Below are 13,970 nucleotides of genomic sequence, written 5' to 3'. Positions count from 1 at the left end.
TGTCCTCAGTGTGACCTTCAAGCAGATTCCTCAAATATTTTCTTGTCCAGTCTGATAATTAGCTGATGATCAAGTAAACTATTTTATGATAACTAAGAAATATCTTATTTACACTTTCTCAGAAATGTTTTTATACAGTATCAGTTGCATATTTAAAGATGATGCTATTACACTTGCAATCATTTTTATTAATTTATTCTAAAGTAATAAATAAATCCTCAATATTAGAGTCTTATGGCTTTCATGGTGGACTGCTTCTGTTCATAATTTAAATCAGGTAGTCTGCACTCCATACACTATCATAGAGATTCGAAGGGTGCCTTGTAAGAGAATTGCTCGTCAGGTTATTGGAACCAAGAGCGGAATCCAAGGGCAGCTCCTGGCTGGGCCTCCACTCAGCCAAGTTCTCCTAGAACTAAGTTTTGAAGTACTTCAGGTTGACCTTAATGGACACTGGCATAGGGAACAGCTATATTGGGAAGAAATTCAGGATGGTGGATGGGTCTGACAGCTACATCAGCCAGGGTCTGGGGAGACTGAGAAGAAAGCCTGCATGCTATAGATTTCCTGGACCTTCCCACTAAGAGAAAGGAAGCCAGATTTAACTTTTTTTAAATTTTACAATTTTGTATCTGATTTACTTACTCCACATGTCTGAATTTACACACTTAAATCAGGGGACAGCAAACTACTCCCCAAGAAAAAATCCCACTCACAGCCTGTTTTTGTAAAGAGGCTTTATTAGTAGGGTGATGGTAGACCCCTAAAGATATGTCTATATTCTAACCCCCAGTACCTGTAAATGTGACCTTATTTGAAAAAAGGCTCTTTATAGATATAATTAAGGATCTCAAGATGAAATCATCCTGGATTATCCAGTTGGACCCTAAAACCAATGACCAGGCTCCTTATAAGATATACAGTGGAGAGGCACAGAGAAAAGGAGACCCTATGTCTCCCGAGATTGGAGTGATACAGCCACAAAGCCCAGGGATGCTTGGAGGCACTAATAGCAGGATGAGGCAAGGAGCGCAGTCTCCCTTAGAGCCTCTACAGGGAGTGCAGCCTTCCTGACACCCGGAGTTTAGATTTGTGGCATCAAGAACCTGATGAAATAAATTCGTGTTGTTTTAAGCCACTCAGTTTGGACTTAGTTGTTACAGAACCCACAGAAAATAAATACCTATAGCCAAGCCCATCTGGGTGGGTATTTCCTACAAGTGCTTTCACACTACAGTTAAATAGCTGCAACAGAGCACTGATGGTCCAATAATAATCTTTATCGAGTTCTTTACAAATATGTTTGGCAGTGACTGCTCTAAGTCACTATCAGGTACTGGTTTTATATTCAAAGTACTCTTTCCCATTGTAAAGAAATGGTCTGAATAGCCTCGCTGGCCAGAAAAAAAATGTACCTATGAGAGTTTAAAGATGTGAATGCCTTTACCCCAGATGAATAAATTGGATAACTGGATCTGGGGAACTTGTACAAAGACATCCTACCTCTGCAGCAGTTTACTCCCATCAAATGCATATTCAGAATTGATCTCTGGTTTTCAAAGTTGAGGTCAAGGGGAACTTTATGGGAGATTCCTGTTTGGGGTGGATGTGGTCAGGGACATCAATAAATCTCTGGGTCAGACACTCCGTGTGACTCACAGCAGCTCAGAAGCTCATGATGTTATCCTGTCCATGTGTCCTGCATGTACGCTTACATACCCTGGGGAGATGTTTATTCCACGGGAGGTGGACCCATCAGTACAAGGGAATATGCATCTGGCCCCCAAGGTGAACCCATGGAGACCGAACTGGCAGAAAAGTTGCCTTTTATTTATGGCCTTTGGTCTCAAGGGAGCTGAATTGCTTAGAGAACTGAGCAACAGTAACACAGTTCATTTAATGAGGAGCTCTGAGAATTCAGCCTCTGGACCTCTGCAGACTCACCTGCAGCTCCTCAGCCACAGGCTAAGAGCACCCTCACTGTGCCTCTCTAAGATGTTCAACTGCTCTGGAAAACCAGCACCTCACCTGCATTTCTTGCCCTTTCCACATCAACTGTCCAAGGAAGGAAGGACCAGTAGAGCCAAACCCAGTGAGTGATGCCATTGGGGTGCCAGAGTGAGCACTGTGGGAAAGCATCATGGGAGAAGTAAAGCTTTTAATAACCGTGTCTTCTGAGGGGCCAGTCAGGCTGATGAAATAGTGAAAGGGATGGACTCAAGATCCTGCACATTTGGTGTCCTTAGCTCTGAAGGGCTTTCTTGCAACTCATTCCTTCTCAGCCCCTTCTCACCATCTCAGAGCACAATTCCATGGCCACAGCAGGACCTGACCCTCCCTTCTTTCTGCTCAGCTTTCAGGATTTCAACTTTAGCATTTCCTTTTCTTTGTGAAGCATTGACAGAGTGAGGCAACCTCGCAGAGTAGAAAAGCACTGACTTAGAGTCAGGGAGGTCTGAGTTCTAATTCACACTTATCCTGGTAGTGCCAGATGGACCTGGGCACTTTTCTTACAGTCTGTGAGTCTTTCTCTATCATCAAAAGAGTGAGTAGAAGGAGATCTCAGAGAACGCTCACAGAATAACAGGTGCCATGGATCAAGTGCTCAGGACCAGTGCACCTGGCTCTCTGCCTGGCTCTTCGTTCTTATTATTATTTTCCCCTCATTATCAGAAACTGGCCTTTTAAACTGTTCTCACATTTATTGCATTGAATTCCAGATAATTTTTACTGTGTCCCAAAACAAGACATGCCTTTTACATTGTGATCCAACAATTTTTGCACACAAATACACACACACACACACACACACACACACACACAACCTGAACAAGGGAAACATACCCTCACTATGTCTGAAGCACTCTAATATTTTGTTTTGTTCCTCCTTGATTTTTTCTGTTTCACCATTCTGTGTCCTTTTTGAGTCTTTTATACCTAAAACGGTGTCATCTCAGGGCTTTGGCACTGACTTTTTTCCTACGTAAACCCCACCCCAAATAACCTCATGTCACCCCCTCTGTCTTCCTTGAGGTCTCTATTCCATTGTCACCTTGTTTGCAGGGCTTCCTGAACTCCCAGTATAAAATAACACCCATCCACTCTCTTTTATACCTGCTTTCTTTTTTTATTCACATGACACCATCTAACTTGGTATATGACATATACTGTACAGTATATTGTATGTGTTCTTTAACTATCATTGTTCTAAGAATTTTGTTTCTGAGCATCCTGTACACTTTCCCTAGAGACGGGAAATGTCAATAAATATTCCTCAAGTGCATGAAAGCATTTCTCATTAAGACAGTGTAATCCATCACTACCTTGGAAACAAAGTTTGAGGAAGACAGGAATTTCTAATCAGAGATGTCATAGGAGATGAGATGTACAAAAAAATTGATATTGTAATAGATATTGTTACTTTATTGCAAAATATAATTGTAGCATTTCAACTGTGCTTGTAATGGCCATTTGTGCAAAAACTAATCATGCTATTTTTTCTTTCCTATTAGTCGCCTCCACCCCATGGGACCTGGGAATGATACTCTGATTTCAGAATTTCTTCTTCTGGGATTTTCAGAGGAACCAGCACTGCAGCCCCTCATATTTGGGCTTTTCCTCTCCATGTACCTGATCACTGTGTTCGGAAACCTGCTCATCATCCTGGCTGTCAGCTCAGACTCCCACCTCCACACACCCATGTACTTCTTCCTCTCCAACCTGTCCTTGGTAGATATCTGTTTCACCTCCACCACCGTCCCCAAGATGCTGTGGAACATCCAGATACAGAGCAGAGTCATCACCTATGAAGGCTGCATCATACAGATGTATTTTTTCCTACTCTTTGGAGGATTGGATGACTTGCTTCTAGCTGTGATGGCCTATGACAGGTATGTGGCCATCTGTCACCCCCTGCACTATATGGTCATCATGAACTCCCGGCTATGTGGACTGCTGCTTCTGGTGTCCTGGATCATGAATGTCCTGAATTCCTTGGTACAAACCTTAATAGTGTTACAACTACCTTTCTGTACGGACTTTGAAATCCCCCACTATTTTTGTGAACTCAATCAGATGGTCCAACTTGCCTGTTCTGACACCTTTCTTAATAACATGGTGATGTATTTTGTATCTGTGCTGTTGGCTGGTGGTCCCCTCGCTGGTATCATTTACTCTTACTCTAAGATAGTGTCCTCCATACGTGCAATTCCATCAGCTCAGGGGAAGTATAAGGCATTTTCTATCTGTGCATCTCACCTCTCAGCTGTCTCCTTATTTTATGTTACAGTCCTGGGAGTGTATCTCAGCTCTGCTGCTACCCACAGCTCACACTCAAGTGCAGCAGCCTCAGTGCTGTACACTGTGGTCACACCCATGCTGAACCCCTTCATCTACAGTCTGAGAAACAAAGACATAAAGAGGGCCCTGAGAAGATTCTATGGGATGGCAGGTACAAAGGGGGCAATCATCCTGAAGTAGAAAAAGTGCCCTTGATTTCAGGGCTCCAAAACTCAAAACCAGAAATTGTGATTCTTTAATCAGATTCAGACATGCTCCTTTTATTTCTGTCCTTGAATTTCCTTGGTTTGTTTCAACTTCTCTCTACAATTTAAGAAACCATATTAACAAGCTTTCTGCTTTGTCTGTTATATAGACAGTTTTTCCCTTTGTCCTTTTTTTTTTTTTACTTTCACAAAGTTTTTCCAACCTTGATCAGAAATATTGGGAGGTTTTCATTTACTTCACTGGAAACATTGATGTCTAAAGAATAATTTCTTCTCAAATGACATATACCATTGCATGTAATTTGTTCTTGTTTTGTATGTAGAATAGTACTAAGTGGTATTACTCATGTAGTAAAAACTTCACTTGCCTACTTAATACATTATATAGTTTTATTCCATAAAAATGTGAAACCTCAGTTTTCACCATGTGTCCCTCTTTTTTTGTACATCAGTACCTAAACTGCTCTTCCTGATACTGTGGACTTTATCATTGTTCCCTGTAAGTCTCCGTCTATTGATAGTGATGAAATAGGGTGGGAATGGCTGGGCATTGTCCTGGGTCCTACTACTTGTTGCTCAGACCAAAGTCAGTGTTGTGGGTAGATGGATCTTTGTTGTCCTTATTATAAGTGCATCAGCCATCATGGAACTATGAAAACGTTAGATTATTACTTATAATCCAGCACACCTGAAAGCCACACAGGAAGGTGTGTGTGTGTGTGTGTGTGTGTGTGTGTGTGTGTGTGTGTAAGAAAAAGAGAGAGAGAGAGAGAAATATATATATATACCTATATATATATGTATATATATAGAGAGAGAGAGAAATATAGAAATATATAGAGAGAGACAGAGAGAGAGAGAGATAGTAGATAGATAGTAGGTAGATAGATAGATAGATAGATAGATAGATAGATAGATAGATGATAGAGAAAATGGATTGGGTTGAAGGGCTCAGCCTGTTATTGGGGTCCAAGGCCAGGAAGGCTATGATTTTGTGGGTTTGCTTTTTAAAAAATTTACCTCAATTGTTGAAAGTATTACAGATACCCTCCTTTGTTCCATCATTGAACCCCTCCTCTCTAGTCCTTTCCCCTCCCCAGGCCTTCACATTTGTCTGTGTCCATGGGTTATTCCTATCTATAATAATAAACGCATAAAATGCTAAATAGACTGGACATCATTCCAGAGGTCATTCTGGATATCCTTCTGGATGAAGCCAGGGCTGGAGGGAAGCCCTGGTCCTGGATGCCTCCTGGAGGCTGGAGCGAAGCCCGTTGCCAGGTGCCAGAGGGATGCTGGCGCTGGCACCCGGAGGAAGGAAGGCCTACTCTTGCACGAATTTTGTGCAGCGGTCCTCTAGTTAAAAATAAAATTGTATACATTTCAAGTTTCAAAACAAAATATTTAATTAAATTAAAAATAAAAGGGTAAATTCATGGGTGAGGGCACCATGAGTGCATACATTTGTGATGGATGTATTTGGAACAAAAGCTTATTCAAACACGCTACTGTATTTTATACCTAATTTCCAGGTTTCATTGTCTTATTTAGCTGAGCATCCAAAAAAGCTACCATAGTTACTGGCAAAATGGATTATCAAATATCTATCTCCCAGTGGAACCTACTTGGAAATATACGTGCAAGTTTCAGAGACAGGAAGAGCAGTGAGGTAGTGTATATATGACATTCTGAGCTCAAGATGAGGTAAAGCTCCTGAGGCTTCAGAAGGGAGGAGGGACATTGCAGGACAATGAGAAGAGCAGATGTTCAGTAATTAGAAATTTGCTCTGCCCTATATACTGGTATAGGTCATAAATGTTTTCTCTGATGATAACTCTTATTATTGGCAAAACCCAAAATTTAAATTCTTTAAGGGAGAGGTAAAAGTTTCTCTTGGACTCCCAGGGTCTCAATTGGTTTCAGCTAAAAAATGATGCAGGTACATGTCTTGGGGTGACTCATTCTGAATCCTTACAATAATGACCCAGTTTCATTCTTTTGCCTGTGGTTGTCCCGTTTCCCCAGCACTGTTTATTGGAGATACTGTCCTTTCCTCATTTAACATTCTTGGCTCCTTTCTCCTAAATTAATGACCTTATGTGTGTGGGTTTATTTCTTGGCTGTCTATTCTTTCCCATTGATCTAGTGTCTGTTTTTATGCCAGTACCATACTGCTTTAATTACTATAATATTGTTAAAATCAGAAAATGTGTTACCTCCAGCTTTTCTTTCTTTCTCAGAATTGTTCTGCTTATTGAGGTTCTTATGTGGTTCCACACAAATTTTAGGTTTGTTCTATTTTTGTGAAAAAATGTCATTGGAATTTTGATAGAGATTGAATTATATTTGTTTAGCACTTTGGGTATGTTCAAAAACAAAATTCAACCAAGTAAATTTAAATATTTTATTGGCTTTATTAAGTGATTCATGAATGAGGCAGCATCCTATATGGCAACTAAAAGGGAGCTCTGAGGGGATGTACAAAACAGAACATTTTATAGGAAAGAGGGAGGGACACAGAGCTATTAACAACAGGAAAAAGGGATTATTTGCGGGCCATGACATCTTTTCTTTGGGGGAAGAGGATGGGAAGGATTTCTATCATATAGATTCCCTCTTCTTTCTGTGGGGGATGGGGAGGGTCCATATGACAGATTACCTTACTGGTGTTTTATCAGTAAATTCAAGGCTGGTTGACTAAAATTAAAGCTTCTGGTAGATGTTGAAACTTCCATTAGGTCCAGTATAAAATCTAGACTTAGCATCATGGGTTTTCAGCTTGAGTGTTGCCACTTTGGGCTTGTGCTTTTCTCTTTAACAGTAGTATGGGCATTAACAACATTAATTCCTCCAATCCATGAGCACAGAATATCTTTCCATTTATCTGTGCCTTTATCCATATATTTTAACAATGTTTTATAGTTTAGTTTCAGGTATTTTATTCTTTTTGATGCAATTGGGAATGGAATTGTTTTCTTCATTTCTCTTTTTTAAAATTTTTTTCTTTATTGATTAATGTGTTACACATGTGTCTTTATGGCCCCATTGTCCACTCTTACCACCCACTCATGCCCTCACCCTCCTGGTGTCTGTGTCCATTGGTTAGTCTTATGTGCATGCATACAACTTCTTTGGTTGATCTCTCCTCCTTACCCCTACCCTTCCCTACCTTCCCTCTGTGGTTTGACGGTCTGATTGATGCTTCTCACAGTTTATTATTTAGTGTATTGACTCAACAGATATCTATATATTGATTTTGTATCCTACATCTTTACTCAACTTTTTCATTAATTCTAACAGATTTTTAAAAATAATTTATTAGAGTCCATCTGGCATGGCTCAATAGTTGAACATTGACCAATGAACCAGGAGGTCACAGTTTTTAATTTTAAAATAATTTATTTAATTTTTAAAAAGAGAATTGTTCATTGTGCTCAGCCATACAAGGATCGTTTATGACAATTACATGATAAAACGGAAGTCCCATTAGATGAAAATGAAGTGAACACAAAATCCAAAATAGTATTATATAATTGTTCATATGAAATCTATATAATGTTATTAACCACCTAGAGGCCTGGTGCACGAAATTCATGCACTTGGGGAGTGGGGGAGGGTCCCTCAGCCTGGCCTGCTCCCTCTCGCAGTCCAAGACCCCATGCTCCTTACCGCCCACCTGCTCGCTGCTCCTTACAGCTCAACTTGCTGCTCCTTAGCGCTGCCGCGGAGGCAGGAAAGGCTCCTGCCACCGTTGTTGCTGCACTAGCCAGCTGTGAGTTCCGCTTCTGGCTGAGCGGTGCTCCCCCTGTGGGAGTGCACTGACCACCAGGGGACAGCTCCTGCGTTGAGCGTCTGCCTCCTGTTATTCAGTGCATGTCGTAGTGACTGGTCATTCCTCCGGTCGTTTCGCCATGCAGTCAATTTGAATATTAGGGGTTTATTATATAGGATGTCACCCCATGAATTAAATGCAAAAGAAAAAAGAGGGAGTTTAGAAAACTGGTGATGGTTAGAGCTTTAGAACTTTTCAGCATTTATTAAAATACTTCTTATTAGATACACACACACACACACACACACACACACACACACACACACACAAAGAGAAAATAAAAAAAGAAAGAAAATCACTGAAATATTTGGGCTTGCTCTCTTTTGATGATTTTGGATACTAGTCTATCTTTCCACACACTCAAGACATGTTGCCCATTCACGCCTGTTATTCCAAACATGTGCGTGAAGACATCTAGGACAAAACAGCCCCTAGCAGACCTAGCTGCTGACTATAGAAGCATGAGCAAGCCAGCTGAGGTAGCAGAAAAAATGCTTAGCCGAGTCCAGCCCAAACTGCCTACCCATCGAATCATGAGATAGTAATTGGTGGTTTTAGGCAAGGCAAAGCAAAGCAAAGCAAAGCAAAGCAACAAAAGGAAGAGGAAAAAAAGGAAAGGAAAGAAATGAAAAGAAAAAAAAATGAAGGAATTGGACATATAATGTACTTCCAGTAAAATCAGAACATACACACGGGGTTTTACAGTTCAGAGGAATAGGAAAACAGTACTAGATGTGGAGGAATGAGAAGCAGAGAGAATTTTTTTAAAAAGGGGGTTTATTTGGTCTGGCTTGTGTGTTCAGAGGTTAAGCATCAACCTATGTACCAAGAGGTCATGGCTCAATTCCTGGTGAGGGCACGTGCCTGCTTTTGGGGCTCAATCCCCAGTAAGGGGTATGCAGGAGGCAGCCAATCAATGATTCTCTGTCATCATTGAAGTTCCTATCTCTCTCTCCCTCTCTCTTCCTCTCTGAAATCAATAAAAAATGTTTTTAAAATAGGGTTTATTTGAGCATATTTTGTATTTATTAAAAAGATTCATATCTATGGCAGTAGATACTACCTTGCCACATCCATTCCTGAGAGAAATATTTCACAGTATCATCTCATTGACTATTCACATAAAAATATTATTTAATGTCTAAAATAGAGTATTAAAGAGTTTTACTTTGCAATTATTTTATTACTGGTGCAACTGCATGCATTTAGGGTTATATACCTTTTACTTCACTATAAATTGAGGAAGTCTTTACACAGTTTACAGACTATGAGCTGAGTACTTGAGTACTTGTGGTTTTGGATTCCATACTCAAGGACCTTAAAGAGAGCTTCAAGCGCCTTAATGAGAGCTTCAAGTGACTTAGGGAAAGTTACAAGAATATTAGTGAGGAGAATTCAAAGATATTAAAAAAGGAACAGTCAGAAATTAAGCATACACTAACTAAAATAAAGAAGAATTTACAGGGATTCAACAGTAGAGTAGAGGATTCCAAGAATAAAATCAATGATTTGGAATAAGAGGAAGCAAAAAACACCCAATCAGAAGAGCAAAAAGAAAAAAGAATCCAAAACTAAGAAGATAGTGTAAGGAGTCTCTGGGACCACTTTGAGTATACCAACATTCGCACTATGGGGGTGTCAGAGGAAGAGGAGAGAGAGCAAGATATTGAAATCCAGGAAGAAAGAAAAAATGGTGGCTGAATAGGCAGATGTGTACTGAGCCTCATCCCAGAGGAGATAGAGGGAGCATCTAAATAGAATAACATCCATCTGGAATTGGCGAAATAGAAACAGCTGGTGAGATAGTTTGCAGCTGGGAAGGGCAGAGGATGTCTGGAGAATGGTAGGATCAGGGATCTGGGCTGGAGATAGACATGTGACCACTATGCCAAGAGGGTCAGAAGGAAACTGCACGGCACCAAGTCCGTGTCCCTTGGGTACAGGTATAATATCTGATTGTGGAAGGGAGGTCTACAGGGATTCTGGTGGTAGTGGATTCGAGATCTAAGTTCACAGCCCCAAGAGGCTGAGCCCAGAAAGACAGCCTGAAGAACTGCCCGACCCGCATGGTGCTGGAGGGATGGAAGGGAGAAAAACACTCAGACGCGTGTTTTTTTGCCTTCTGTTTTGTCTTTTTTTTATTTTTTTAAATTTCTTTATTGATTAAGGTATTACATATGTGTCCTTATTCCCCCATTACCCCCCACCTCCCATTCATGCCCCACCCCCCTGTTGTCTGTGTCCATTGATTAGGCTTGCATGCATGCATATAAGAGCTTTGGTTGATCTCTCCCTTTTACCCCCACCCTCCCCTATCTTCCCTGAGGTTTGATGTTCTGATTGATGTTTTGTCTTTGCTTTCATTTGCTAAACCCAGTTCATAAGACCTTTCAAATAGAAACACTCACCCATGGCTGTGGTGCAGGTGGAGGTGCAGATTTGTGGAGTCTGGGGAGAGGCAGTGGAGGAGAGTGGGTCAGGGAAATGTGACCAGGAATCCGGCACTGAGTCATTCCTGACTCTCCAAACCTAAGCAGCCCTTTTTCTCCTGAAGAGCCAGCCCCACCCAGCAGCCTCAAGAGAGCTCATACAGCCACATCCAGCCTACCCTGGGAGCTGTACAGAGGAAACAGACTCTGAATAGCCCTAAAGAGCCCGCAAGGACTGGGTTAAAAAAGGGTGTTCAGTCCCAGAAAGCGATACAGCACCTAAGCCCTGTCAAAACCAGACGCTTGAGAGCAGGCAGACAGACAAAACAGGCAGATTTGTCGCACCTGCTTGTAGACAAGGCTGTGGAGACAGACACAGAGGAGCAGTAGATTGCTTGGAACTTCAACACAGTGCTGACTACCTAACAGGAAACTGAGAAGTGGCAGACAGAACAGAAGAATGGGGTCTTAAACCAGCCCCTATGGGGTATTAAAACTCAGCTGAAGCAAAGGACACTTGAAAAAAAAAAACATTTTTTCTTTATTTTTTGTTTATTTATTTTCTTGTATTTTTTCTTCATTGTATTTTTATATTGGTATTTTATTTTATAGTTTTTCCTCTTTTATCCCACAGCCTTTTCTTCCTCACTTCTCCCTCTTTCATCCTGTATTCCCTTCTCCTGTCCCCACTTTAGTTATTCTCTTTCCTTTCTTTTACCCCTTGTTAAAAATTGATCTTCTTTATCTGCTTTATTGATGTGTTATTATTATTATTGTTGTCTCTGTTGGCTTACTCATTTATTTAATTTCCTCTCCCATGCTCCAAGTCCATGCAACCTTCTCCTTTCTCTTTCTTTGCTAGTCAATTTTTTTATACTTGTTTTTCCTGTCCTCTTGTTCTCTTCTTCTCCTAATGGTTTAAATACTTTCACTCAATAAACTCAAGCTTACATGCTCTCTCTTCTAGTCTCCTTTTTGAAAAATGGATGAATGAATGGATGAATTTTAAAAATATATATTTTTTATCTTATTATCTATTTATTTATTTATTTATTTATTTTTCTTTTTCTTCTCTTATTATCCACTCATTCTCTTTCTAACTCCTGTATACTTAAAAATGGTCCTTCTCCTATTCATTCAATTCCTTAACCTTACTTTCCATATATAATCTCTGCATCTACAGATTCTGCCCCCCTTCCCCCTTTTTCTGGGTGTTGTTTGCATTTTTTGGTTTATCTCTTTGTTTTGTGGTGTTTTCTCATATTTTTTCTTTCTTTTCTCTCTTACCCTTTTTTCCTTTCTCAATATCATTTTTGCTCTTTTTTCTCTCCCTCCCAATTCTCTTTTCTCTGGTGGTCACTTTTTTTGGGTTGTCTGAGTTGTGAGTACATTCATGTTTTCTTCCCTTTGTGTTGTGTCTTGTCATTTGTATTTTGTGCTGTTCAGTCAACATAGTAGAGAGCAGGCCATATAGCCAGAAACCCTGAGAGGAGACTCCATCCACAAATGGGACAATAACACTCAAGACCCAGCTACACCAGGAGAACCCAAATATCCCAAGTAGTGTCCATCCCTAAACTACACAGCCCAGAAGACCTGAGAGATTGCACCACTGGGTCCCAAAAAACACTACTATGTAAGACAAACTCAAAAAATCTAGGTGGCATAGCAGTTTGATCTAATATATGGAAACAATCACAAAGGAACAACAAAAATGGGGAGGAAAAGAAACAACCCCCATAGGAAAGAAAAGGAGGAATCACCATAAAAGAAAATAAATGAAATTTCTCAGAGAAAAAGTTCAGATCAATGGTTAAAAAGGATGCTGAAAAGAGTGGAAGACAAATTCAACAACATGTATAAGAATCAAGAGAAAATAAAGAAGAATCAAGAGGAAATGAAGAATAACATAGCTACAATAAAGAACACAATGGAAATTTTCAACAGTAAACCAGAAGTTAAAGACTGCATCAGCGAGTTAGAAGACAAGGTAGAAAAAAAAACAACACCCAAGCAGCACAGCAACTGGAAAAAAGACCAAAACACTTAAAAAGCAGGAGAAGAGCCTAAGGGAGATTTGAGACAACATGAAATGAAAGAACATCCACATAATAAGGGAGCCAGAAGGAGAGGAAGCTGAACAAGGAATAGAAAACCTGTTTGAAGAAACATTGACATACAATTTTCCCTGATTTGGGGAAGATAAAAGACACACAGGTCCAAGAAGCACACAGCGTCCTAAACAAGATGAATCCAAAAAGACTGACACCAAGACACATCATAATTAAACTGGAAAACATCAACAACAAAGTAAGAATCTTAAAGGCTGCCAGAGTGAGACAGAAAGTTACCCACAAGGGATCTCCCATTAGAATATCAACTGATTTATCAACAGAAACACATCAGACCAGGTGGGAACGGAATGAAATATATAAAGTGATGCAAAGCAAGGAACTGAGTCTAGGAATACTATATCCAGCAAATCTATAATTCAAAATTGAAGGTGAAATCAAGAGGTTCACAGTCAAAAAACGGCTAAGGGAGTTCATTACCACCAAGGCAGCAATGCAAGAAATGCTAAAGAGACTGCTGTAAAAAGAAAAAATAGGAAGGGAAGAAGAAACACAGGCATAAAAATAAAAATGGCTAAAAGAAGTACCTATCAATAACAACCTTAGGTGTAAATGGATTAAATGCTTCAATCAAAAGATATAGTGTATCTAAATGAATAAGAAAACATGACCCATATATCTGCTGTCTACAGGAAAGCCACCTCAGAACAAAGGACTCACACAGACAGATAGTGAAGGGATGGAAAAATTTTTTCAGAGAAATGGAAATGAAAAAAAAAAGCTGGAATAGCAATAGTTATATCTGACAAAATAGACCTCAAAGTGAAGGCCATAAGAAGAGATATGGAGGGCCACTTCATAATACCAAAGGGAGCAATTCAACAAGAGGATATAACTCTGGTAAACATATATAAACCCAATAGAGGAACACCCATTCAAGTATGAGAGCGACAGCAATACAATCACAGTAGGGGACTTAATTTTATTTATTTATTTTTCTTTCTTTATTGATAGTAGGGGACTTTAATACCCCATTGACACCACTGGATAAGTCCTCAGAACAAAAAATCAGCAAAGAAACAGCCATCCTAAATGACTCACTAGATCAGATGAACTTAATTGACGTCTTCAG

The 13,970-nt window shown here is 40.0% G+C and overlaps 2 protein-coding genes across 2 annotated transcripts in view; one reads left to right on the top strand and one right to left on the bottom strand.

Moving 5' to 3' along the window:
- Window positions 1–13,970, bottom strand: part of LOC308251761 (olfactory receptor 7A10-like) — a gene marked incomplete at both ends in the record, with an annotated part of 299,707 nt that overhangs the window by 146,834 nt on the left and 138,903 nt on the right. The window lies entirely within an intron of this gene.
- On the top strand, window positions 3,526–4,479 carry LOC308250604 (olfactory receptor 7A17-like; the record flags this gene model as incomplete). The annotated part of the gene is made up of 1 exon (XM_080673289.1): window positions 3,526–4,479. The coding sequence occupies one exon, from the start codon at window positions 3,526–3,528 to the stop codon at window positions 4,477–4,479; it is 954 nt and encodes a 317-aa protein (XP_080529415.1).

Source organism: Plecotus auritus (genome assembly GCF_963455305.1).
Source record: "Plecotus auritus genome assembly, chromosome: 6".
NCBI classification, from domain to species: domain Eukaryota; kingdom Metazoa; phylum Chordata; class Mammalia; order Chiroptera; family Vespertilionidae; genus Plecotus; species Plecotus auritus.
This window is presented reverse-complemented; position numbering and strand designations above follow the sequence as displayed.